The 24,522-nt window shown below is 46.6% G+C and overlaps 1 protein-coding gene across 4 annotated transcripts in view; it reads right to left on the reverse strand.

The window, feature by feature from the left end:
• Positions 1 to 463: 463 nt before the first annotated feature.
• Positions 464 to 24,522, reverse strand: part of KDM4B (lysine demethylase 4B) — a 188,554-nt gene continuing 164,495 nt past the window's right edge. For 2 of the 4 annotated variants that reach the window (XM_083483665.1, XM_083483666.1), the window contains exons 14-22: positions 23,728 to 23,941; positions 17,866 to 17,942; positions 16,680 to 16,735; positions 15,758 to 15,866; positions 8,487 to 8,672; positions 8,224 to 8,388; positions 5,987 to 6,106; positions 4,812 to 4,904; positions 464 to 3,354 (exon numbers count right to left, since the gene is read on the reverse strand). In XM_083483665.1, the coding sequence (XP_083339791.1) occupies positions 3,166 to 3,354; positions 4,812 to 4,904; positions 5,987 to 6,106; positions 8,224 to 8,388; positions 8,487 to 8,672; positions 15,758 to 15,866; positions 16,680 to 16,735; positions 17,866 to 17,942; positions 23,728 to 23,941 (1,209 nt within the window). In that variant the 3' untranslated portion in view covers positions 464 to 3,165. The remainder of the gene's footprint in view (positions 3,355 to 4,811; positions 4,905 to 5,986; positions 6,107 to 8,223; positions 8,389 to 8,486; positions 8,673 to 15,757; positions 15,867 to 16,679; positions 16,736 to 17,865; positions 17,943 to 23,727; positions 23,942 to 24,522) is intronic. The other 2 variants (XR_014520980.1, XR_014520981.1) reach the window with 2 other exon arrangements.

Consider the following 24,522-nt stretch of genomic DNA (forward strand, 5'->3'; position numbering starts at 1 on the left):
TAGCCAACAGTTCAGATGGCTTCCAATGGGGCTTGGACACATCCAGGCAGGTGCATCAACTAGGGTTTGATGGCTATTTCTAACCTTCAATTTCAGAAGCCACGATGTCTCTCCTCCATTTTGGCCTTAGACAAGAAGATAGTTGGGTTTGGAGCAACAAAACACAACATTTTGGAGAGAAATCTTCCCTCTTCAGGGAGGGGACAACTCTGGGCCATCCCACACCCCCCCCAAGGAAATCCCTGAGTTCCCCATCATTAATTATAGAGGGGGAAGGGGGGAACTAAAACAAAACCAGATTGTTTTAAGAGTAAGCAAACCCCGATAGATAGCTAGAGATGTATCACACACAGACCACTTGCAAATATGAATTCAGGGGAGGGGAGGGTTGGCAAGGAAGTGAGGAGGATTTGCTAGTGCTTCCTCCTACGGAGGCCCTTTCCCCAAAGAGATCACAAAAACATTCCAAAACTGGTAAGTGTATTAGAAAAAGAAGAAGTGGGGTGGATGGGGGATAAAACAGAAACAACAACCAACAAAAAGAAAAAGTGTTCTACAAAAGCCAGGTTCACGGCATAAGCAGAAACAAAGGTCACCATCTGAATATTTGGGGGGGGGGGGGCAGGGGAGAACAACATTTTTGTTTCCTTTTTTTGTACAATTTAAATATACACAATAAATACAGCAATGGTGATATTTCAGTCAGCATTTATCCATACAGTGGAGCCCACCATGCCCCCTTCTCTTGCAACCAACCCGCCCTGAACAAATGCACCCCTCCCAGGGATTATCAAGAAAATAAAGAGGCATCTACACACACACACACACACACACACCAATACTGACTTGAACTATGGCAACCCAGTAACCAACACAAATTGTTTGTTCTTTAAAAATGTCCTTTATACAAGCAGTACTACCCTTTATGCCGTTTTCTTCTTCCAAGGAACACATGGGTGCGTTTGAAATAAGTGTGTCTGTGTGTGTTGGGGTGAGACAGGGGAACACAACACAGAGGAAAGTTTCAGCTGCATTCTGATTCTCCACGGCAAGGAAGTTTAGAAACTGCTTGCTAAGATCCTGTTTTGGGTAAGTTTGGGGTTTGATTTCACCCCCCCAGGGGGCAAAGGTTGTGGGGGGGGGGGGAAGGAAACAATGTTTGTGAGATGAAAGCTCGTGGGCTTCCAAGATCACCTTTTTTACCTGTCTTTCTCTTCCCCTTCGCTAACCCGGCAGACAATCTTATTCGCAGCCATTAGTGAGGAAGGGTAAAAAGCAGGGTCCATTACGGAATGCATCTTGCAGAAAAGATTCTGGAGGAATCCTCCATTTAAATGCTTCCTTTTCTTCTTTGCCTAAGCCATGTGACATGCATGCACACCCAGGGGGTGGGAGGGGACGAGGCCTGCCACGTAAAAGACACAGAATGCCATGTTTGCCACCACTAACAGAACCTGGGTGGAAATTCTAACATGCCGGGCTCTCCGCCTTGTGCAAATGATAAAGGCAACGCGTAAAGGCAAGTCAGGGGGAGGGATGACCCCCCCCCCCACCTCCCACATATGGCTTGAACATCTGCAAAGGCTAATATAGCTGGAAACTTTAACTTGCTTGTCTTGGTTCCTCAAACCCCAAGAAATTCAAAGCCTTTTGTCTCAGGAAAGGGTGTTTCCAGAAGCGGAAAACGCCATGGGAAGAAGCCCTCTCCCAGACCCACAATCAAGGAAGAGCTTCTCAGAAAACGGTGAAGTGAGGGCAAAATTATTTTTGGTACAGATCATACTGGGGACCATTTGAAGCATGTGGCAAACCCTGTATACAGAGTACAGGCTAACCTCTCCCCCCCCCCGCCCACCCCCCAAAGGGTTGATTTGTTTAGCCATGAAGTTGCTGGAACTGAGCAAAAGCAAGCTGTCACCAGTTCAGGATGACCGAAAACATGCTGTCATGTCTCGCTCCTGCTAAACGACCCCTGCAGCTCGTAACTTCGTCTGCACGGGGAATCAGGAACACCCCCAACCCCACCCCACCCGCCCAATGTGGTAACAGTTCATTTGACTACCTCTTTCCATCACCTGCCAAAGAACAGCCAATTGACTTATGCCTCATAACCGAAATCCCTTGCTTACGCAACACCAGGGAAATAATATGCAACCTTCCCAAACGCCCAACACAAAATTCCCCAGTGGTGGTGATGCGACAGGCAACCTATTTTATGACTTTTATGAAAGCGTTAACACTGAATTCTGTCCAGTAGCAGTTCTGTTGTGATGCTCTCATTTATTATAAAACATTTCGGCTAAAGGAAAACTTTCTTTGTTCAACACAAACATTACCCCAACATATTTTCTCCCCTTAAAAGAGGCGTTTCAATAAAACCTGCCCTCCCTCCAATAAAACCAGGCATCAACTCTTTTTCTTTCTTTTTAAAAGAAAATCAGAATGAGGGTGGGGGGGAGTTCATTTGTTTTAAAGCCATGTTCGGGGGGGGGGGAGTAGAAACACTTCACTTTTTCATTACATTGCTGCTGCTTGTATTGTTTTGTTTTTAAAATGCAATTGCTTTTTTCTTCCTTTTTTATAAAAAGTGTGTGTGTGTGTGTGTGTGTGTGTGTGTGTGTGTGTGTGTGTGACACACAAACATAAATTGCTAATTCCAAAAAGGCGGCTTCAGTAGTCAGGGAAATAGCACCTTTTCAAGAAATACAGGAAAGAAGAAAAATATATATTGAGAGAGTAAGGGAGGGAAAAAAACAGATTTTAAAACTGGAGTGAACGCTTCTCCAGGTTTTTAACCACTGAAAACAAACAAAAAACAAACAAAGAATCAAATGTTCAGTTGCACAAACCTCCATTGACACATATTCTTCCAAAGTTTCTGTGCGGAAGGTTAACGCCCCCCCCCCCCAAGGTTTTTTCTACTCAAAAGTTCGTCAACAGGAAGAACAGAGGTAGGCCAGAGCAGGGCGAGCTCCTCTGAAGTCCACACCAAGAACAGAATAAAATAATTAATTTGCAAGTTATTGCACAAAGGCTGGGTCTCCCACGCCACAGTTTTCTAGTTAAATTACTTTCCGCAGGGATGTGAAAAAGGATGTTTTAAAAAGTTGCGTCTTTTTTTTTTTTTTTTTTAGAAAAAAATTTAAATCAACTGTTCCTCTGGGTTTAGAACATAGTGCTGCTGTGTGCTCCTGGCTGGAAGGGTGTCTGCAGCAGGGTCTCCATGATGGCAAAGTAGTTGGGGCTGGGGCCAGGGACTTCGGGGCTCTTGGTGTTGCCCACCCGAGGGCGCTTGGCTGCTTTCAAGTCGTCTCCCGGGACGGCGTCTTCCTGAGGCGCCCCAGTGCTGAGCGACTAGAAGGGCAAGAGGAGAATGACAGGCATGAGAGGAAGGCAGAAGGCACACAGGCAGAGAGAACTCAAGCACCCTTTCAGACCAGAGGAGACAACATTTCACAAAAGCCACTGCTTTGCTGGCAGGAGACCCTTGGACCAAGGCTCTTGAATTAATCCTGAGGTGGGCAATTGGTGAAAGCGTCTCCTTGTGGACCCAAGCTTCACTAAGAGATTTCTGAATGAATACAACCCCATTTACAGTGGTGCCTCGCAAGACGAAATTAATTCGTTCCGCAAGTTTTTTCTTCTTGCGAGTTTTTCGTCTTGCGAAGCACGGTTTCCCATAGGAATGCATTGAAAATCAATTAATGCGTTCCTAGGGAAACCGCTTGCCAGGCTGGCGGTGCGGAGAAGGGCTTTTCTCCCCACCGCAAGCCTTCAGGATAGGTACGGGAACAGAGGGGAAGGCGCGCAGCGCTTTCTCTCTGTTCCCGGGGCTTGCGTGAGAGGAGGGTTTTTCCTCCCCACCACCAACATTCAGAACAGCATTCTGAATGTTGGCGGTGGGAAGGAAAACCCTCCTCCCACCCCAAGTCTTCAGGAAAGCCATCCGAAGCTGGGCGGCGGGAGAAGGTGTCCCCGCCCCCCCCCCGCCCGGCATCGGAGATTCGTTCCGAAGCCGGGCGGCGGGAGGAGGTCCGAGGACAGTGGGGAAGACGCGCTGCGCTTCCCCGCTGTCCCGGAGATTTCCCTATGGGCTTTCGTCTTCGCAAGCCCATAGGGAAATTCGTTTTGCGAAGCGCCTCCAAAACGGAAAACCCTTTCGTCTAGCGGGTTTTCCGTCTTGCGAGGCGTTCGTCTTGCGGGGTACCACTGTATTGATCACTCAGTTTCTCCAAGGGATGGATAGAGTCACAAATATGGTGGTGTAATAATAATAATAATAGTAAGAAGAAGAAGAATGCCACATTCACACCACATAATACTGATGATGATGATAGCAGCAGCAGCAATGGTGATGGTGATATAACAACAACAACAAATTATTTTATATTTTGTTAGAAGTTGCCCAGAGTGGCTGGGGCACTATAAATTATTTTTCCTCGGGTGCCAAAATGCCTCAAGCTGCCCCTAGCCAACAGGTAACCGATTTAGCAAAGTCAGTATAGTGGTACCTTGGGTTAAGAACTTAATTCATTCTGGAGGTCTGTTCTTAACCTGAAACTGTTCTTAACCTGAAGCGCCACTTTAGCTCCCGCTGCTGCCGCGCAATTTCTGTTCTCATCCTGAAGCTAAGTTCTTAACCCCAAGTACTATTTCTGGGCTAGCGGAGTCTGTAACCTGAAGCGTATGTAACCCAAGGTACCACTGCAACTAGAAAGGAGACATGACCTCTCTCCACTGCAGCAACAACTGTCCTGGAAAACAATTCAAAGCAGCAGCAGCTTTGTAAAAAGTAGCCCTGAGATACCTACCAAGCGTGATTTTACTCTCTTGGGAAGCTCCTCTTCCAGGGTGTAGATATTGCCTCTTGTGACCATCAGCTGAGAGCCATCTTCAAACTCTACCTACAGAAGGGAATGAGAGTGGCCATCAGACAACCTGACCTCCACCTTACATTTCGCAACCTCTGTGGGGCCAGCCAACCATCCTTCCTTCTAAACCTAACCAAGGCTGGAAGACACAGGATTTACCCACCCTGGAAGAATGGCAGATGAAAGTGATGGACTACATGGAATTGGCAGAAATGACTGGCAGAATCCGTGACCAGGGAGAAGAGTTGGTGGAAGAAGATTGGAAGGAATTTAAAGACTACTTGCAGAAATACTGTAAAATTAGGAATTTTAAAATGATGTCTGATGGAAAATAAGGGGTATTGATAAAAAGACTTTTAAGAATATGTAAATAGGGATTGACAATTGGAAAAATTATATGTATAATAGGCTAACATCTTGAGTAAGGATAAATGCTAGAGGGTAAGGACTTGATGAATTAAATATCTGAACTGGAATACAAAAAGGGAGGTGTGAGGAGGTCAAGAAACTAGGGAATGAAGTACAAGATATGAAAATACTAATCTATTTTCTGTTTTGCTTTTTGGTGTTTTTTCTCCTTTTTCTTTCTTTTTTCTTCTTTTGTTAACTGGTTTCTATTGTGTATTTCTTAGGTGTTTTGTCTTTGTATTTTTCCATTTTTGTAGTCTTTCTTATGCTTAAATTTTGAAACTTTTTGTTTGTGAAACTTTAATAAATATTATTTTTTTTAAAAAAACTAAACCTAACCAAGGCTACTTAGCCCCAGAAAACGGGTTCTCGCTCTGTTCACGGTTTGGTTGTATGCACTATTCCTCTTAAGCGATGCATTTCCAATTGGGAAATGATGACGCCGTGAATCAAGATGGCTCCAATTTAAAGGGCATAACCCTCTCAGCTTTGCTTTCCCTCTTTGAATCCACCAGCTGGAGCAAAGGCAGGGCTTGCTTGCTAACATATGGTTCTCCGCAGAACATGGAGGAGCAGCACACTCGTCAGGAAACATCACTCTAGGGAAGTCACCAGTCCATCTTTGAATTCCAGAAGCAAGTCCATTTCTCTGCTAGTAAAAGTATCTAGCCTGGAAGGCCAAGGCCAAGGCACTGCTGGGCTCTTACCTGAAAGATCTGGCTGATCTGGGCAGCAATAAACTTGGCTTGGTAAGTGATGCCATCCGTCAGCTGCAGCTGAACCACCTCCCCCTCAGCGGGCGGCCCCATCTTGAGGCAGTCTCTGCTCTGAGAGGCAAGTCAGGGAAGAAAGTCAGAGGGGCTGTGGGAGGGAGGAGAGCAGGCAGAAATGGCTGGCACCATAACACGTTCAACTAAGGAAGTCTGGGAAGGGGCTGGATCAGGCAAGCACCCACAGACACGTTTTACAGGATTTCCAAGGGCAGCACAAATGATAAGGCTATAAAGCAACCTTTCTCAACCTGTGGGTCCCCAGATGTTGTTGGACTACAACTCCCATCACCCCTAGCTAGCAAGGCCAGAGCTCAGGGATGATGGGAGTTGTAGTCCAACCACATCTGGGGACCCACAGGTTGAGAACCGCTGCTATAAAGGCTACCAGACATGATGTCTACATACTTCCTGCAGTATGAGAGGCGGTAAGCCCGTGACTACAAGGGGGGAGAGTTGATGCTTGTGCAAATCCTGCTTGCTGTCACAGGCCCCTGACTAGCCAACAAGATGCAGTGCTAGAGGGGCCTTTAGTCTGACCCAGCTTGGTTTTTTAAAAATAATTGCATACACAAAATATAGGATACAAGCGACTGCCATCCCTGCTCGCCAACCCCGCATACCTGCCAACTCCATTGCCAGCCCTTCTCCCACACCTGGGCCAATCCCTCCTTTCTTGACATAGAATCATAGAATCATAGAGTTGGAAGAGACCACAAGGGCCATCGAGTCCAACCCCCTGCCAAGCAGGAAACACCATCAGAGCACTCCTGACATATGGTTGTCAAGCCTCTGCTTAAAGACCTCCAAAGTAGGAGACTCCACCACACTCCTTGGCAGCAAATTCCACTGTCGAACAGCTCTTACTGTCAGGAAGTTCTTCCTAATGTTTAGGTGGAATCTTCTTTCTTGTAGTTTGGATCCATTGCTCCGTGTCCGCTTCTCTGGAGCAGCAGAAAACAACCTTTCTCCCTCCTCTATGTGACATCCTTTTATATATTTGAACATGGCTATCATATCACCCCTTAACCTCCTCTTCTCCAGCTCCCTTAGCCGTGCCCAGCTCCCTTAGCCGTTCCTCATAAGGCATCGTTTCCAGGCCTTTGACCATTTTGGTTGCCCTCCTCTGGACACGTTCCAGTTTGTCAGTGTCCTTCTTGAATTGTGGTGCCCAGAACTGGACACAGTACTCCAGGTGAGGTCTGACCAGAGCAGAATACAGTGGCACTATTACTTCCCTTGATCTAGATGCTATACTCCTATTGATGCAGCCCCGCTCCCTCCTTGCCTACCCCAGACGTCCCCACCTGAAGCACCTCTCCACTGAAGCAATGTTTAACAGAAGGGAGGAGGGTCTTCAGAAAGCCGTTTGCCAAACCACACTCTGAAATGCCCACTGCCCTACTTTAAACAGCTCGCTACCACTTTCCGCTGTTTGTTTGCCTGCCGTTCTGTCATCGTGCTGGAGGTGGCCACACAAACTGCAGCACGATTGCGGCTTTACAATTTTAATATATAGCAAGAGAGAATACACACACCTCTATCAATTTTAATCTCTCATTTATCTAACAGGCCCCGATTTATGAGAGCAGTGGACAAGGCCCTATATAAGCCGATGTACAGTCATACCTTGGAAGTCGAACGGAATTCGAACGTTCGACTTCCACAATGTTCGAAAACCAAAGCGTGGCTTCTGAATAGCTGCAGGAAGCTCCTGCAGCCAATTGGAAGCCGCGCCAGACGTTTGGCTTCCAAAAATCATTTGAAAACCAAGCAGTCACTTTTGGGTTTCGATCGTCCAGTGGCCGATTTGTTCAGGAGCCAAGGCATTCGAGATCCAAGGTACGACTGTATATAATAAAAACCATCTTTTATCACAAACTTCTTGATCTCGTAAATACACATATTCTGCAAGTTTTACCAGCGAAACTTGTGAAGCCACTCTTCCTTGGATGGTACAACAGAAGCAAATTTTTTTCTGCCATTCATAAATTCCATACTAGATCTTTTCTGTTTTGTTTTGTTTTAAATCTAACTCAAGAAGACAGAATTCTTATTTTAGCAATAATAGAAACAAGACTCACGGCCATGTAAGCAGAAAAGTAGTACACACCCTCCAGAATGGCAAAGAGACCTATAGAATATTTTTCCACCTGAAGCCTATTCGAACTTACAATAATGTTCTCTGGGTAAATGTTGTCGCTGTAGGAGCCATCCTCGAAATTCACCTCGTAGAAGGTTTGCGTTGTCACGCCAATCACTTTGCACCGGTAGTAGAGACCGTTCCGGTTCTTTGTAATCACCGTCTGGGCCAGCGATACCTCCCTTGAAAATGGGATCTACGAACGGCAGATTAAAAACAGCAACGAGATTAGGCTTCTTTAAAACGAGAGAGAGAGGAGTGAAGGAAGAGAGACAAACCACTGAGGAGACCTACCATGTGGCTGGCCGCTTTGTGTTTGAAGCAGGTGATGGACACAGCATAAGGCCAATCATCCGGCTCGATTGGCACCCCTGCTGCGTGGGCGCAGGTGACGTGGAAAGAGGTGGAGCAGTGCTCATAAGAGCACTGGATGCAGGCGCCTGACACTTTCTTCATCCACCTCCGGCAGTACACACATTTCTGGGGAAGGAATAAAGGTTGGTGTTACTGCATGGCACAGAGCTACCCATCACCACGGACGTTTCTGGCAATTCTAACTTGACTTCTTATGCTTGTGCCTCCACCTGCAGCTTGGCTCACGTGCTCGAATCTCTTGGAACAATTTGCTTTGCAGAGGAAACTGCTGTTAGGGTGTGGGCTAGGCCACATTTCACATCAGCCATGAGGTAAACTTAGGAGAGGCCCTGCTCTTTCAGCCCCCCTTTGCAATGCAAGTATTATATAGCTGGGTTTACTGGAAGGGTGATGCTTGTCTCCTGTCTTCATCTATGAATTGCCAGCCCAGAGGCAGATACGTACACGTGGGGCTGGGCAAGACGTTGAGCGGTTATTGCGTCAACAAGAAACCCGCTTATTTGTTTAAATCCAAATATCTGGGGGGGTTGAATTCAGAACCTGACTTCAATTGTTTTATTTGAATGTTGTTTTATGTAAAATCCATTGTATACTATCCAAATCTGTTCCATTTTAAGTCTGTCATTTTACATTACATCTTGCACTGTAATGCCAGAATTGACGTACTGTTGCTTTAAGTTTCTTTACATTGTCTGCAACAATTGTGATGTGAAACACCTGTGGTCAACTTTGTACGTTCTATGTGTTTGTGTTGTAAGCATCAGCAGCTACATTATCCAGTGAGCACTGAATCCACTAGTATGATCTTCACTAATATGCATATTTCATTGATAATTATTCGGTATGTACCTCTTTCTATATTTTGTTCTACTGTACATCTTACATACAGGTTGCTCGGTTTTGTTGTCATTCATTGCTTGCTATTCCATTTCTAGCTGATGAAGACTTTATTCCGAAACAGTTGAGCTATTCCGGATGCACGGTCCTTTTGAGACTTTGGAGAGACGTCTTCCTTTGAGAGACAGTTTGGAATTCCTCGCTATTCATTGGTTGTTTGAACCTTTGTTTGACTCTGATATACTGTATTTTTCGCTCTATAACACGCTCCAGACCATAACACACACGTAGTTTTTAGAGGAGGAAAACAAGAAATAAATATTCTAAACGAAATAGTGGATATATGATTTTTGTGGTTCATGCTGTGGCCACAGACATGTGATCTGACAGTGAGTTTGGAGTAGCCCAATGCAAAAATCCTGAGGATCCATGTGGATCCATGCTTTGTAACCACGGAGGAGGAAAGGAAGGGGAACCATGGATCCTCTGCTCACGACTGCAGCAGATCCCCCCCCCCGCCACCCGCAGGCATTCGCTCCATAACACGCACAGACATTTCCCTTTACTTTCTAGGAGGAAAAAAGTGAGTGTTATGGTGCAAAAAATACGATATATAACAACTTGCAGTTACTTGTATAATTTGTGAGATGTGTTGTATGATATATACATTATTTTGAAGTGGCTTATTCGTGTATTTTGAATGACATCATACCGATTATATATTTACTAAGAGTTATTAGCCAGCGTGTTGGGTTTCCATTGTTGCAGTCTGAGCTGAGAAAAGCTGAAGATTCCCTTCAGGTGCCACTACAGGGCATGTCATATATCAGCACTTGGTTCTAATCAGGGAGGGATTTGGGTATTGGCAATTTAATAATGAGATTTCATTGGTATTGACTAGCTGACTTGATCGCACACTTCACAACAGGGCCCCAACCCTGGCATTTTGTGTTTGTTTTCAACACTGAAGTATCAAAATGTGCACAAATGAAAACACGTCAAAACTACATGCCAGACCAATACAGGAACATACACAAAAATATATCAACCACTAAAAACATTACTCATATAGTATGTCAGCCACTGTAGCAGATTTATTCCATGTACTAATTGTTCCTCAAAAAACTCCAAAGTTCCACCCTATAGCTACATCAAAATAATTTACTCCCCAAAATTTATTCAGCTTGCCCAATTTCTTCTTGAACTATGACTTCTTTCTTCCCATTATTGGAAGAAACAATCCAACATTCCTTATACTCCTTCAATACCTTTCAATACAGCTAGTGGTCAGATGATTCCATCATGCCTGTCATTCTCAAACATCTGACCACTAGCTGTCACTCTGGCATTTGAACAGACCTTGCACAGTGATCGAAAGGCAGAGATTATTAAGAGCAACTACATCTCAAGTTGCGGCAAAGGCTGGCTCAGGGGCAAACGAAGGCCGGGTGATGCAAAACCCAAAGGTCTAGCCCACCTCCTCCTTTCTGAAATGCAATAAGCGGTGCCACCTTTCAGTGTTGACAGAGACAACTGGAATGGCTTCCAATGTAGATCGGATTGAAGCTGAAATGAGCCAGCACTGGGAAGGGCCTCTTTTCCAGGAACTCTCTCCACATGTCTACCCTGGAAGATGTGGGCTGTGCAGGGAATTCTGGGGTGCATTCATGGGTGCAACAGCTGGGTCAGACAAGGCCAAGACCACATGCTAGAAGGTATCTAACACTATCTCAAAAACGATTGCAAACAACTAAACGGCATTAGCAGGATTAATCTAAAAACAAGCACTTAAAAGGTTAATTTAAAAGAAAACTAGAGAGTAACCAAGCAATAATAATAATAACAATAATTTTATTATTTATACCCTACCCATCTGGCTGGGTTTCCCCAGCCACTATGGGCGGCTCCCAACAGAATATTAAAAACACGATTAAACATCAAACATTAAAAACTTCCCTAAACAGGGCTGCCTTCAGATGTCTTCTAAAAGTCAGATAGTTGTTTATTTCCTTGACATCTGAAGGGAGGGCGTTCCACAGGGCAGGCGCAACTACCAAGAAGGTGTAAAGTGGGAGATGCAGTTTCGGAAATGACTTTACACGGAACCACGAAAAGGGGGGTGGGAATCACATCGTGTGTGTGTGTGTGTGTGTGTGTGTGTGTGTGGTACCCAACACATGGTAGGAAAAAGGTAAAGGTTCCCTGGATGGTTAAGTCCAGTCGGAAATAGACTATGGGGTACAGCGCTCATCTCGTTTCAGGCCGAGGGAGCCAGTGTTTGTCCACAGACAGCTTCCTGGGTCATGTGGCCAGCATGACTAAACCGCTTCTGGCGCAATGGGACACTGCTGTGCAAGGCAGAGTGCACAGAAATTCCGCTTACCTTCCTGCCATAGTTGTACCTATTTATCTACTCGCAGTGTTATTTATGCTTTCAAGCTGCTAGGTTGGCCGGAGCTGGGACAGACCAACAGGAGCTCGCCCCATCGTGCAGATTTGAACTGCCGATCATTACGATCAGCAAGCCCAAGAGGCTCGGTGGTTTAGACCACAGCGCCACCTACGTCACACTGGGTAGGGAAATATGGATAACGGGAAACAAACTGTTAGCCAGGCCCAGACTCCTTGTTCTCTGAAAGACTAGGGCAGCTCTTGGGAGTGCCACAACAATGTGTTACCCCTAGAATGGCCAGACACTGTACTGTAGCTTTTCTTGGTGCAACCAGACCAGAAGAGCCAGTAGGGGCCTGGCTACTGCTCCAAGCTCAGTTCCTCAGTCTGGGAAACTTGCAAGTGAGACACGCTGCTAAAATAGATACCTCCACCTCCATTCCTGCAGCCCCGCTATCTTCCCACTATGGAAAATGTCTACTAACTCGCACTGTGCACCTCTGGATCCCTGGCCGCTGAACTCAGCAACCCTACTATTTGGACCATGCCACTTGCCTTGACCCCAGGAGCTCTTTTCCAGGAGTGAGCTTGCCTGCTTTTCTTCTCATTGAGAAAAACTTCTGGGGTTCCCTGAAACACCGTTTGAAACTTGCTGATCTAGAAGCACCCACTCATCCACATTCTGCCTCTCATCATCGCCTCCGGTCACTCAACCCACGCAACTCAAAACCAATTTTCTAGCAAATTAAGTTAACAACACAGCAAAGCAGGGGGAGGGGGAGACTCACTCTGCCATAAATGCGTCCTGACAAGTCAGACAAGGAGGAAGAAGCTGAGCATCTCCCTTAGCCATTATCAGTCTCGCAAGATAAAACGTTACCAGGGAAGAAGCAGCAGAAATCTTTTAAAGGTATGAGATGAAGGGAGCAAAGGAGAAACCATGCGCCTACAAACATATCCCGGAAATAAAGCCAAGTTGAAAAATCGTATCATCGCCACCATCATCATCGCTAAGAGTAAGAAATGGCCTGTCTGCCTCATGATGGAAGCTACATTTCATGTATTCCACAGAGAAGATGACAGCTAATTATTCCGAATCTGTATGCCGTAAATAATTTACAGAGGCGGGCCCCGCAAAGCCCCATTAATCAGGAGCCACACAAATGGTGTTGTTGATAAACCAAGCAGCACATTGCACTTATGGCAAAGGAGAGCTTGGCCTTGATACCTGACATGTGTGGCGGGGCCACAGCTCAGGTCCCTCCCCCCTAAAGGGGGGCCCCCCTCCACCGCCCAGCTAACAAAATTTGTGAATCAAACAGAAATATCCAGGTGAAGACAGCTGTCTTCCTTCACTGTGCCATATCAGCATTTATTACACAGCATCAAAATCAAATATTAGTCAAGGGGTCAGCAACTAGAAACTCTGGGGCCAAATCTGGTCCCCCAGAGCTAAGAACAGTGATGAGGTCAATGGAACCTTGGCAGCAGGCTATGTGTGTGTGTGTGTGTATGTCTTATCAAAGTGGCCCTTTGGAACCACAGAATTGAAGAGTTGGAAGGGACCCCATGTGCCATCTAGTCCAACCCTCTGCAATGCAGGAAACTCAGCTAAAGCATCTGTGACAGATGGCCATCCAACGTCTGCTTAAAATCCCCCATGGAAGGAGAGGGAAGAACAGCTGCTAATCATATGCCAAATTCTACACTCTTGGTAACAACACACACAATGTAACAATGACTATGTAACTTCTATTTCAAACACAATTCAACCTATAATATCTCACAAAGTGTAATTCCATAGACCAACACATCATGCAAACAGAACTTATCAAGAGAAATTAAAGTCCAATGGATGGTAGATAAAGGAGATAAAGTCCATTCGGTTCCTAAATTGGCATACCGGCAATAACCACAATATGGTATGCTTATCTTACGATGTTCCACGTATTGCTGCTTTGAGGATATAGATATCGGATCAGATGAAAAACTTGAAGGTATGGCACAGGGTGAATGCAGAAGCATGGGGTTCGTGGACATACCCTACCCTGCCCTGCCCTGCCCTTAGCAGTTACAACTGAGCCCAACCTGCAGTGTTGAGAGTTTGAGCAGGGGGACCAGGCCTCATCTCCTTGTTCAGCTATGGAGTCTTTGGGTAGACCTGGGCAAATTCTCTAGCTTTCAGCCTTTATTCTGGAAACAATAGGCCTAGTCCCAGGTGACACTACATGGAGGGAAGACAGAAAACCTGTCTTTTCTAAACCCAAGATAACTGTCTGCTTAAGCCTTTATTAGCGCAATATGCTCTTCCTGCCCTCTCCCCAATTCTTTGTTCTGCCACATAAGATCCCAAGCCTCATTGACCTTTATATCATCATCTGCTCCTTCTTTGAAGGAAGACCCAGCTCACAGAACTTTTTTCCCTGAAGCAGCTAAACAGTTGTGCCTGAGTGTTTCCTTAAAAGACCTCCTGTCACTGCATGCTGAAATGTGCAAAGGAGAACAAGCAGTGGATTTGGGGGCTTGGCTTCTAGCTTTTAAGCTAGTTAACTGCGGCAGGGGGCTCATCTTCTGCAAGATGTCTTGCCTGATTCGCTTTCCCAATGAGACTAATTCAAGCCCGGTCTATTTAACCCACTCAAGATTTCATTGCAAAAAAAAAAGGGGGGGGAGCTATTTCTCTCTTTATGGCACGAGGAGCTGCACAATCTGAACAAGAATTCAATAACTAGGCTAGATTACTGCAATGCATTATACATGGGGCTGCCTGTAAAGGAAACTTCAGCCGCTGCAGAATTCATTGGCCAAGTTGCTCACCAGGGCAAGACGGTTTGAGCGTATAATGTCAATCCTGTCCTGACTGCCAATCAGTTTCCAGGCCGAATCAAAGTGCTGGTTTTGACCAATAAAACTTTAAATGGCTCAGGACTGCAATACCTTCAGGACTGCCTCTCCCCATATGAACCAACCTGGACCCGGCAATCATCATCAGAGGCCTTCTTCATGTGCCTTAATCAGACCCCATCTGTTCTCCAAGGCAGACAGAGATCTTCCCAGACCCTGATAAGAGCCCTTTAATGGAGGACTGAACGAGGGACCTTCTAGAGGCAAAGTATGTGCTCTACTATTAAGCTAAGGATTCTTTCAACAGATTCTTGCAGCAATGTGGAGGACTGTGCCTCTTCATTTCTGTTTGCTGCAGTTCAGCACAGCTCCTTACGTGGAGTGTCGTAGTTAGACTCAATACCATGATTTGACCAGCCCTTCAGATCTGCTCATCCCACCACCCAAGGAAGGAAGGGATTCTTGGGAGCAGCTGGAAACTCTCCCGATTTGTGTTTATGTGTGTATGTGCGTGTTTGCATTTTAAGGCTCTAGATTCTAAAACTGGCATATGGGCCAGTGCATGCGGTTCCTGAAACAAGGGCTAGTGACATGGCTCATGCAAAAAATAAAAAGACAGAAACTCCAAGACCAAACGCATTCTGTGAAACTGCTATTCAAAACAGCAAGGAACTGCAGAGCAGACAAAGGGATGGGACAAGCCGTAAAGCCTCATGGCAGCTGCAGAGGACTTAACAGATTTCTCTGGGGAGGCCCATTAAGCAGTACAAGCAAGTCCCATGTAAAAAAAGGATTTTTAATTTGCTGTTACAAGCGTGGGTAATGAAGAGGACGGCGAGCTGGAAATGTCAGGTTATCCATAAAGGAGGTAGCTCCACACAATTTATCGCTTGTGTATCAATTCAGAGCCGTCACTCTGGCCTGAATAATGAATGCATTTTACCTCCACAGCATGAACCAAAGCCCCCTTTGTAGGGGGAGGGAGAAACTCAACAGCATAACAGAGCCTCTCCTAACCTCCAAGCCAAAGTCTGCCAGAGCTCTCAGCAGGCTGACACCCTGCGTCACTTTTCAAGTTATGCTCCTCCTTTTTCCTACCCATTTTGATGGGTCCTTACCAGTTTCCACCTTTGCTCCAAAACGGCAGTGATGTCTACAGGGTGGCGCTCAATGACATTGAGGAAGCGGGCTTCAGGGACAGCGATTGCACAGATTACATGGACCCACCTGCAAAACAACGAAGATGAAAATAATGATAATAATGAAAAGCTACTCTCTTCGTGGTCCACGGAGCACGTGGCCCACAGGCTAGCAGTTGCTGGTCCCTGGCAGAGAGCAATGAAACTGGACTAATCGACTTTCCGGTTATCTAGGAGAACTTATTACAGAAGCAACAATTTTGGCACACCTCGCAATAGAAAGGGTGTGTGTTGTGCCTCAGCCTGTCTCACTTCAGAACTCACTAGTTGAATGCCTGCAACATTTATTTCTCAAAGTTTTGGGAGAAGTCTCTAAAGCATGAAATAGGGAACATGAGGCCCTGCATATGCTGTCGGACTCCCAACTCCCAGCCTCAGCCTGCGCGGCCAACGCTCAGGGAAGACGAGAATTATCATTCAAGAACATACGGAGGGCCACAGCTCCCCCAGCCTAGTTCTGGAGAATGGCCCTTTCCCCTGCCTAACCCCTCCCCATCGTCCCTGGGGAAGGAAGAAAATGGCCCTGCCACTGCTAAGCCACAGCGCCACGAACTTTAAAATAAAAATGCAAAACAGAAATATTAAACAGAAAGCTTAGCTGCAAAATCTCCCTGAAGAGTTAAAAAGGCATGGGGGGGGGGCGCCTCACACAGATTAAGGTAGCCTAAACCACCCAGAGACTTTGCAAATGGAAATAACAAATCCAAGTCCACTTAGAAAGGTAGCCATAGCAATGGGATTTTGAGGATCTTCTTGTTATAAACTTATAAAATCCTGGTGGATTCTGAGGCATGCAAATTATTTCATTTTATATTATTTGTTTTTTTGGTATTCTATATACCTTCCATCTGTGGTCCTTTGAAGGGCTCCTCCCCTGAGATTACAAAGACAGCAATCCTACAGGCACAATATTGGAAAAAATAGGTTAGCAATTAAAGAAGAAAAAAGGCATTTCAAGGAAGAGTCCAAATGTTTCATACTAGGGGCATGTCTATTGCTGTAGCATCTGGGAAATCTTTTAAAACAAAACAAGCAAGCAGTATGTTTATAGCCCACATGGTTATGAAGTTAAGCTTGAACCCTAAATTGGGACGTGTACATTATAGCCTTGCCCCAACGTCCTTTTGGCCCCCTCCAAAAAGGCTTGACTTACCGCTAGTCAGGGGTTCAGGAGCAGAGGCAAGGGCAAGGGAGGAAACAGAGAGCGAGGGGGAGGAAGCAGAAGAAAAGATGAGTGATGACGACGACCCGAGATCTCCGAGTCTTTCCAGTGAATCAGAAGATTCACAGAAAGGAGCACCAGTGGCCAGGGCAAGGGGGGAGCCTAGGGGGACACCCCAGGAAGATAGAGCCAGAGGGGACTCAGAGGGGAGCAGTTGGAAATCGGGACCAGCGTCACCGCCAGAGAGCAGGGAAGAGGAAGGGCGCCAGGGATCAAGCGCTGGCAGCTCACAACAGGAGGGAGGGCACGAGTCAGGAGTGGCCACACCTCCATCGGGAAGCGAAGAAACGGTCAGACGGAAGGTGGAAGGTTGGGCGCGCGCGCCAAGTTCAAATGCACAGGAAAGTGACGCAGTAGGCAGCCCGGAAAGGGAGCCAGGTCCTAAAGCCCGGCGCAAGGAGACAGGAGGGTCCGGGGGGTCGGCGTCAGAAGAATCCCGGAAGGAAGAGACCCCGGGGGGCAGAGGGACCCAGAGGAGAACAGTCAGGCGGAAAAGGTGGAGCTGGGCTAGGATATTAAGTTGGTGCACAAGGGGCGGAGACTCAGACGGAGCTTCGCCGATCTAACCATAAGACGTAGAGTTGCACGCAGCAGCTTGAGAATGGAAACTGTAACTCAATAAAGACTTTACTTAATGATCGCTGGCTAACGTGATCCTCTGTGAGCTAGGATCGGGGAGCAACTCTGACAAGTATGTTTATAGCCCACATGGTTATGAAGTTAAGCTTGAACCCTAAATTGGGACGTGCACATTATAGCCTTGCCCCAACGTCCTTTTGGCCCCCTCCAAAAAGGCTTGACTTACCGCTAGCAATGCATTGGCTGAGCACCGGGAACAGGTCCAGCCTTCATTCACTATGTCAGGATGTATCCCATAGCAACCTGTGACAAATAGAAAAGCATCAGGTTGAAATAAATAGAAAGCAACACTAAAAATCCAGGCGCGTATTTCACATTTTGGCTCTTCGAGGAGCAGAATTGATGCCATGGGAGTAATGCAGGAAACCATCTTAGTGAAACCAGAGGCTCAGAGAGAGGAAGGGAAAACCATCTTGTGCACAAAGCTCAGCTAATGAATTATCCGCATGCCTAGCTCACTCATTTCTGGTGCTCAGAACAAGATATGAATAACACACCTAATAAAAAGAGACAAAAGATGAATACTATGCCTTCTCTCCTCCCTACCATCCAAAATCTTCCACTCTAAAAGCTAGACCAAATAAAAAAAAAATTCACAACGCTTTTGCAAGAAGCTCAAAAGCTAGGGCATTGGCCCTCCCTCGGGATAGGAGAGTTCTGCAGCTGAGAAGCAGCCACCACTGGTGCTCTACGCACATCTCTGCACTTCATATGGACAGAAAAGAAATTTACAAGGGCACTTCATAATTAATATATAAGAGGCAGGCCCTTCGACCCTGTGCACACAATGAGTTAAAACACCCGCTTTACATCAGGGCAGTGGCGTAGCGTGGGGGGTGCAGGGGGGGCCGGCCGCACCGGGCGCAACATCTGGGGGTTAGGGTTAGGGGGCGCAAATCCACGGGTTAGGGGGTGCAAATCCATGGGTTAGGGGGTGCAAATTACTTGCCTTGCCCCGGGTGCCGACAACCCACGCTACGCCACTGCATCAGGGGTGGGGAATCCAGTGCAGGGGTGTAGGAAAGTGGGGGCGGCCGACCCTGGGTGTCATCTCTGAGGGGGGTGTCAAAAAAGCACACCGCGGGGGGGGGCTCGCTCCGCCGCCGTGCGTGGCACATTGCCCCCCCAACCCGTGCAGCTTGCCCCGGGTGCACGGCATGGCCACAGCTCCGGGCGTCCATGCAGCTAACTCTGCCCCTGATCCAGTGGCCCTTTAGCCTCAGTCTCCATGGCTGACAGACAAGTCTGTATGGCTTTCGGATGCTGCTGCTTCCCCACTCTGGTTCTACATGATTTAACTCTAGGAGAAGGGCCAAAGCAAAGTGAAAGGCTCCAAGTAAGGCACAGCCACTCTCTCTCTTTCAACAGGATATTTTGGTGAGGTGCTTTAATACTTTATTTCTACAATCTCGGTGATGGGGAGAGTATAAACCTTCAGGTAATGCTGAAGCCTTTTGAGTTACATAAAAGGCAGCTACTTAACAGAGGCAGATATAATCCCCATAAGGGAAAGGATGGGGCAGTGGTTAAGTCAATAATGTAAAGCCCATAGTCTCCTTGAAGTCTCTCTCTCTCTCTCACACACACACACACACCAGGGCAGGGGAGGCAGAAGATTTAATCTAGACCTTGTGAAAACGAAAGACCTCGGTTGTCACACCTTCAGAAAGCTGATCAGGAAAGCAAAATGGAAACTGTTGTCTTTAATTAAAATATTTATGGAGTCCCAAAGAGCTGTGTGAAGAGACTGTGAAATTTCAACATCGATTTCTTGCTTCAAGAGAGCACAGAAAAATATGCTTCTGTATTTGGGGAGAGGATGGAAGAATAGGTCTTTTGGAAGAGCAGATGCATTTTTTGAAAGATGCAAACTAAAAACAAAATGCAAACAGAGGGAGAGAGACAATAAGGAAGTATTGATTGTGCGGGGCAGGGGGGGGGAGTGTCTGCAACAACCACAGTGTGGTTTTCAAGCTCTGCTTCTTAAAAGGTAGGGGGGGAAAGAGCCTGGCTAGATTAGATGGATTGTGACCATTCTTGAACATTTCAAAGTATGACAAATAACTGCATTTTATATACAGAGTTCAGATATCTCTTATGGAACTAGTAAAACCAGTGAAACCTGCAACAAAATGCCGCAGTGCAAAGTGCTCCTGTTCTGAGTTACGGCAAGGCAGCCATATCTCCTTCCCATACGGTTCCCACACTGAGAGCCAGTGTGGTGTAGTGGTTAAGAGCAGTAGTCTCGTAATCTGGGGAACCGGGTTCGCGTCTCCGCTCCTCCACATGCAGCTGCTGGGTGACCTTGGGCCAGTTGCACTTCTTTGAAGTCTCTCAACCCCACTCACCTCACAGAGTGTTTGTTGTGGGGGAGGAAGGGAAAGGAGAATGTTAGCCGCTTTGAGACTCCTTAAAGGGAGTGAAAGGCGGGATATCAAATCCAAACTCCTCCCCTTCTTCTTCTTCTTCTTCTTCTTCTTCTTCTTCTTCTTCTTCTTCTGGAGAGCCATGGGCTGGTGTAGAATACGTCTCTTATGACTCTGGTGGGGTGTGTACAGATGCAGGGACTGTATATACTGTGGATTCACGGGGAGGGAGCAGCACAGGAGGAATCAACCTTGCTAACCTGATCCAAAAATCCACACATACACCCCACACTCACACACGTAAACAAATCTCACTACAGCCAACCAAAGACAACCAACCACAGCCTTGGCCATCCCCAACCTCTCTCACCACCAAGGAAATATAACAAGCAAATAGTAAGAGAACACATACAAGTGATGCTGACACAAAACCCCACACATACACTAAGTAGAAAAACAGAAGCATTCTCACCCCACTCGCCATTTCACCCTCCCGCTCTTTCCTTCCCAACCGAACACTAATGTCTCACAACGAAGGAAACTGATCACAGAAAACACAACTTGGAAAAAAGAGGCCATGCACACATTTTTGAAAACCAAGAAACCTTTAATAAAAAAGAGATGTTTCAGAAACTTTCCCTTGTCCTTCCTAGACCTTCTCTGCCTTCCAAATTAACCATTCTGCTCAGGCTGAAAGCTTTGAAGGAGGCCGGCCTATAATGGATGTGTCAGAGGGGGGGAAAGACCCAATAAAATAATGGACTCTCCTCTAATAGATACTGTCTTGCCAGGAGCCCAATCTATAAACAGAAAACATCAGAGGGGAGGCTTGAGCATCTGAAACAAATAAAAAAAAAATGCCCTTTGGTTTATGGCAGGTGACATTCCCAACCCTTGCTTGGGGTGAGGCAAAGAGGCTTGGAGCTGGCTTCTTTTTCTCTTGGGGGTTTGCTTTCAAATGGGAACTGCAGCTGCTTCCTATTGCTCAAGCATTTTGCTTTGGCATCTCTGTTGGAAGATGCCCTCAAGGTTTCTTGTGAAGGACTGTTTGCATATACTTATACGCACCAGAGCCTGTTCCTCACAAGGGTTATAGAAGGATAAGCCAGAGAGGAAGAAATCCATACCCAATAGGCAGAGGACACCCTGGGAAAGACGCCACAAACCCCACTCTGATAACTTTCGCAAAAGGATACCTGAGTAAGGTGTCTATGTGGTACACCCACCCCTTCCCTCCTCATTTAATACTCTCCGTAAAATTAAAAACCCTTAAGTGTCTGCTCGTGCCTGAAGACACTCCTTAAAGGCATTCCGTTGTCCCAAAACTCACATCTCCATTCTCTTCCCACTTGCCCAAAAAGAGCTCGGAAGGGAAGGGGAAGCAGACCAATGGCAACTTCAGGAATAACATCTTAATGAGGAACGAATTTTATTAGGCCACAGCTCCAAGGCAAGGGCACATGCCCTCCATGCAGAGTCCCAGAGTTAGAAACAAAGAGCAAGAGAGAAAAGTAGGCCAAAAAGCAAAATGTCCAATTTACGCAAAACAATCCTGCAGGACTGAAAAATTTGCGTCCTGCTGTCTAAACACAAACTGGCCAAAACATGGATAGCTATCCCCAAAGATGTCACAGTCTGTGTTATACCTTGTGATTCAAGGAATAGGTACATTAATGGATTGCCTGGAGGTTTTTGGAGGATGGATGGTGGCTATTGAGGTTGAATCCTGACAAGACAGAAGTATTGTTTTAGGGGGACAGGGGGTGGGCAGGTGTGGGGGGGACCCCTGGTTCTGAATGAGGCAATTGTCCCCCTGAAGGACCAGGTGTGTGGCCTTGGAGTCATTTTGAACTGATAGCTATCCATGGAGCTGTGTCCAGGGCAGCTGTCTACCAGCTCCATCTGGTACGCAGGCTGAGACCCCACCTGCCCACAGACTGTCTTGCCAGAGTGGTGCATGCTCTGGTTATCTCCCACTTGGACTACTGCAATGAGCTACTACTACAACTAATCCAGAATGTGGCAGCTAGACTGGTGACTGGCAGTGGCCGCTGAGACCGCATAACACCGGACCTGACCTACACTGGCTCCCAGTACATATCTGATCACAATTCAAAGTGTTGGTGCTTACCTTTAAAGCCCTAAATGGCCTTGGCCCAGTATACCTGAAGGAGCGTCTCCACCCCAATCATTCAGCCCGGACACCGAGGTCCAGTGCTGAGGGCCTTCTCAGCAGCGGCGCCTGCCCTGTGGGACACCCTCCCATCAGATGTCAAGGAAATAAATCACTATCTGACTTTTAGAAGACATCTGAAGGCAACCCTATATCAGAAATTTTTTAATGTTTAATGCTTTACATTTTTTTATGTGGTGTAAGCTGCCCAGAGTGACTGGGGAAACCCAGCCAGATGGACGGGGTATTAATAATAACAACAGCAGCAACAACAACAATACTAATAGATTCAAGTCTCAGTAGTCATGAGGCTCCCAAAGAACATGAAACAGAGTCTGTGAAATGCTGCTTGTGTTCACTGACAGCCAGCCTGAGCAGACAGGTGAGGGGCGGCAGGGTATAGCTTCAAGAAATAATTGAGCCAACTTCACAGAGAAGAAACAAGGCGGCAGCAGGAGAAATGCTCATGGTTGACGAACATTTTGTTAGGATATTTCCGTTCCACCTTAAAAGGGAGCAGGCTTTGTGAGTCAGAGAGTCTGCGCATGTCCTGTTCACAGGATGTTTATGATTCTATTGCTTTCGTTTTCTCTCTCTGTCGGAGACACTGACGCAGGCAGTCATGTCTTTCTTTGTTCTGATCAACGCTGAATAAAGCTTGTAAATAATGCTCTCCTGAGTGCGACTTCTGCTGTCAATTATCTGCTGATAAGAGTGTGCATGAGCTCTGGAATGTGGCAAGATATTTCAGGAAACTCATGTCACTAATCGATGATACTGCATGCCTACGGGAGTTCGATGGATGCCCGGCAGAAGGCTTGGGGCCATGATGGACTTTGTCTCCCTGGCAGTATCCCAACACATTTAACCAGAGGTCAGAAAGATGAAGGACAATTGGTTGAAGACAAAAGAGTGACATTAAGTTACAGGATGGGAGAAGGAGCATAGCATAAGTGGCAGAGCACTTGCTCTGCCGACAGAAGATCACAGGGCTGGTTCCTGGCATCTCCATTTGGAAATCTCAGGTAGAAAGTGCAAGCATAGAATAGTAGAGTTGGAAGGGATCCTGAGAGTCTTCTAGTCCAACCCCCTTGCATTTCAGGAAACAAGACCTCTCTGTGTCTGCAAGACACAGACCTCTTTGCCAGCCACAGTGGACCATCCTGGGCTATGTGGACAAACCTGATCTAAGGCAGCTTTCAATGCCTCTATGCTTTGTGATGGTTGAGGGAGGAGACAATGAAACCCAGAGAAAGGCAGTTCTAGTTCTAAGCACACACAGACCTCCTTGGAAATCTACATCCCTCCCAGGGATGCTCTCAGGTGGCTGTTCTTACCAGGCAACCTGTGCTGCAGCAACAGGTGGAGGGTGTTTTCGTCTAATGCAATGCTGCAAGGCAGAGGGGGAAGGACCGACAGAAGTTCTGATGCCACCATAAAGAAAGGAAGGGCTGGGCCCAAAATACAGAGAATCTCAGCGTAGACTTACTGGCATGGACCTGCAGGCAGCACCTGGCACAGGAAATCAAGGGGCTGCTTCCATCCTCTCCGGTGTAGGAGCTGGAAGGGAGGGGCTCTGTGTTTTCGCCACTTGAGGTGAAGCACATCTCAGGAATCAGAGGCTTGGTCTTCTGCTCGTATTTCAGAGGTGGCTGGAGCGAGGAGCTTTCTCCAGGGGCGACTGTGGCTCTCTCTTTTTCCAACTACAAGAAGGGGGGGGGGGGGATACAAATTACTACTGAGTAGAGCTTGCTCATCATCCAGAGAGTCTGGAAAGCAATTAAATAGACAAGTCAACCTCTGATCACATGTCAGGCCCCCTTTATTTTTACAGTTCATTCCCTTTTGCCATGGAGACAATGCAACTCCATCCAACTGATTCGATTTACAAGACTTATCTGTCTCATTCACCACACAACAACTCAAAGTCCTGGGTTCAGATGTAACAGAAAGCCCGTTTCCCCCTATGTGAACGAGCTGCAGTGAGCCTCGGGTTCACATGTTCACACCTCTTCTCTTTTGCGGCTACAAGGAGATGGGAAACACTTGATAACCATTTTAAACAAGTTCTGGTTCCCCATGCCGTCTGAACTTGGGGATCTTCGGTTTGTTTAAACTCTGGTTAGAGAGAAGTCAAGATCGAACTGTGGTCTCATGATCTGGTTTACTCACTAACTAGAGCTAGACAAACCACAGCGGAGCTCAGGTGTAAATCTCGAAGAATTGTAGAGCTGGAAGGGACCCTGATGGTCATCTAGTCCAATCCCCTGCAATGCAGGAATAC

Source organism: Podarcis liolepis (genome assembly GCF_965112155.1).
Source record: "Podarcis liolepis genome assembly, chromosome: 18".
NCBI lineage: Eukaryota > Metazoa > Chordata > Lepidosauria > Squamata > Lacertidae > Podarcis > Podarcis liolepis.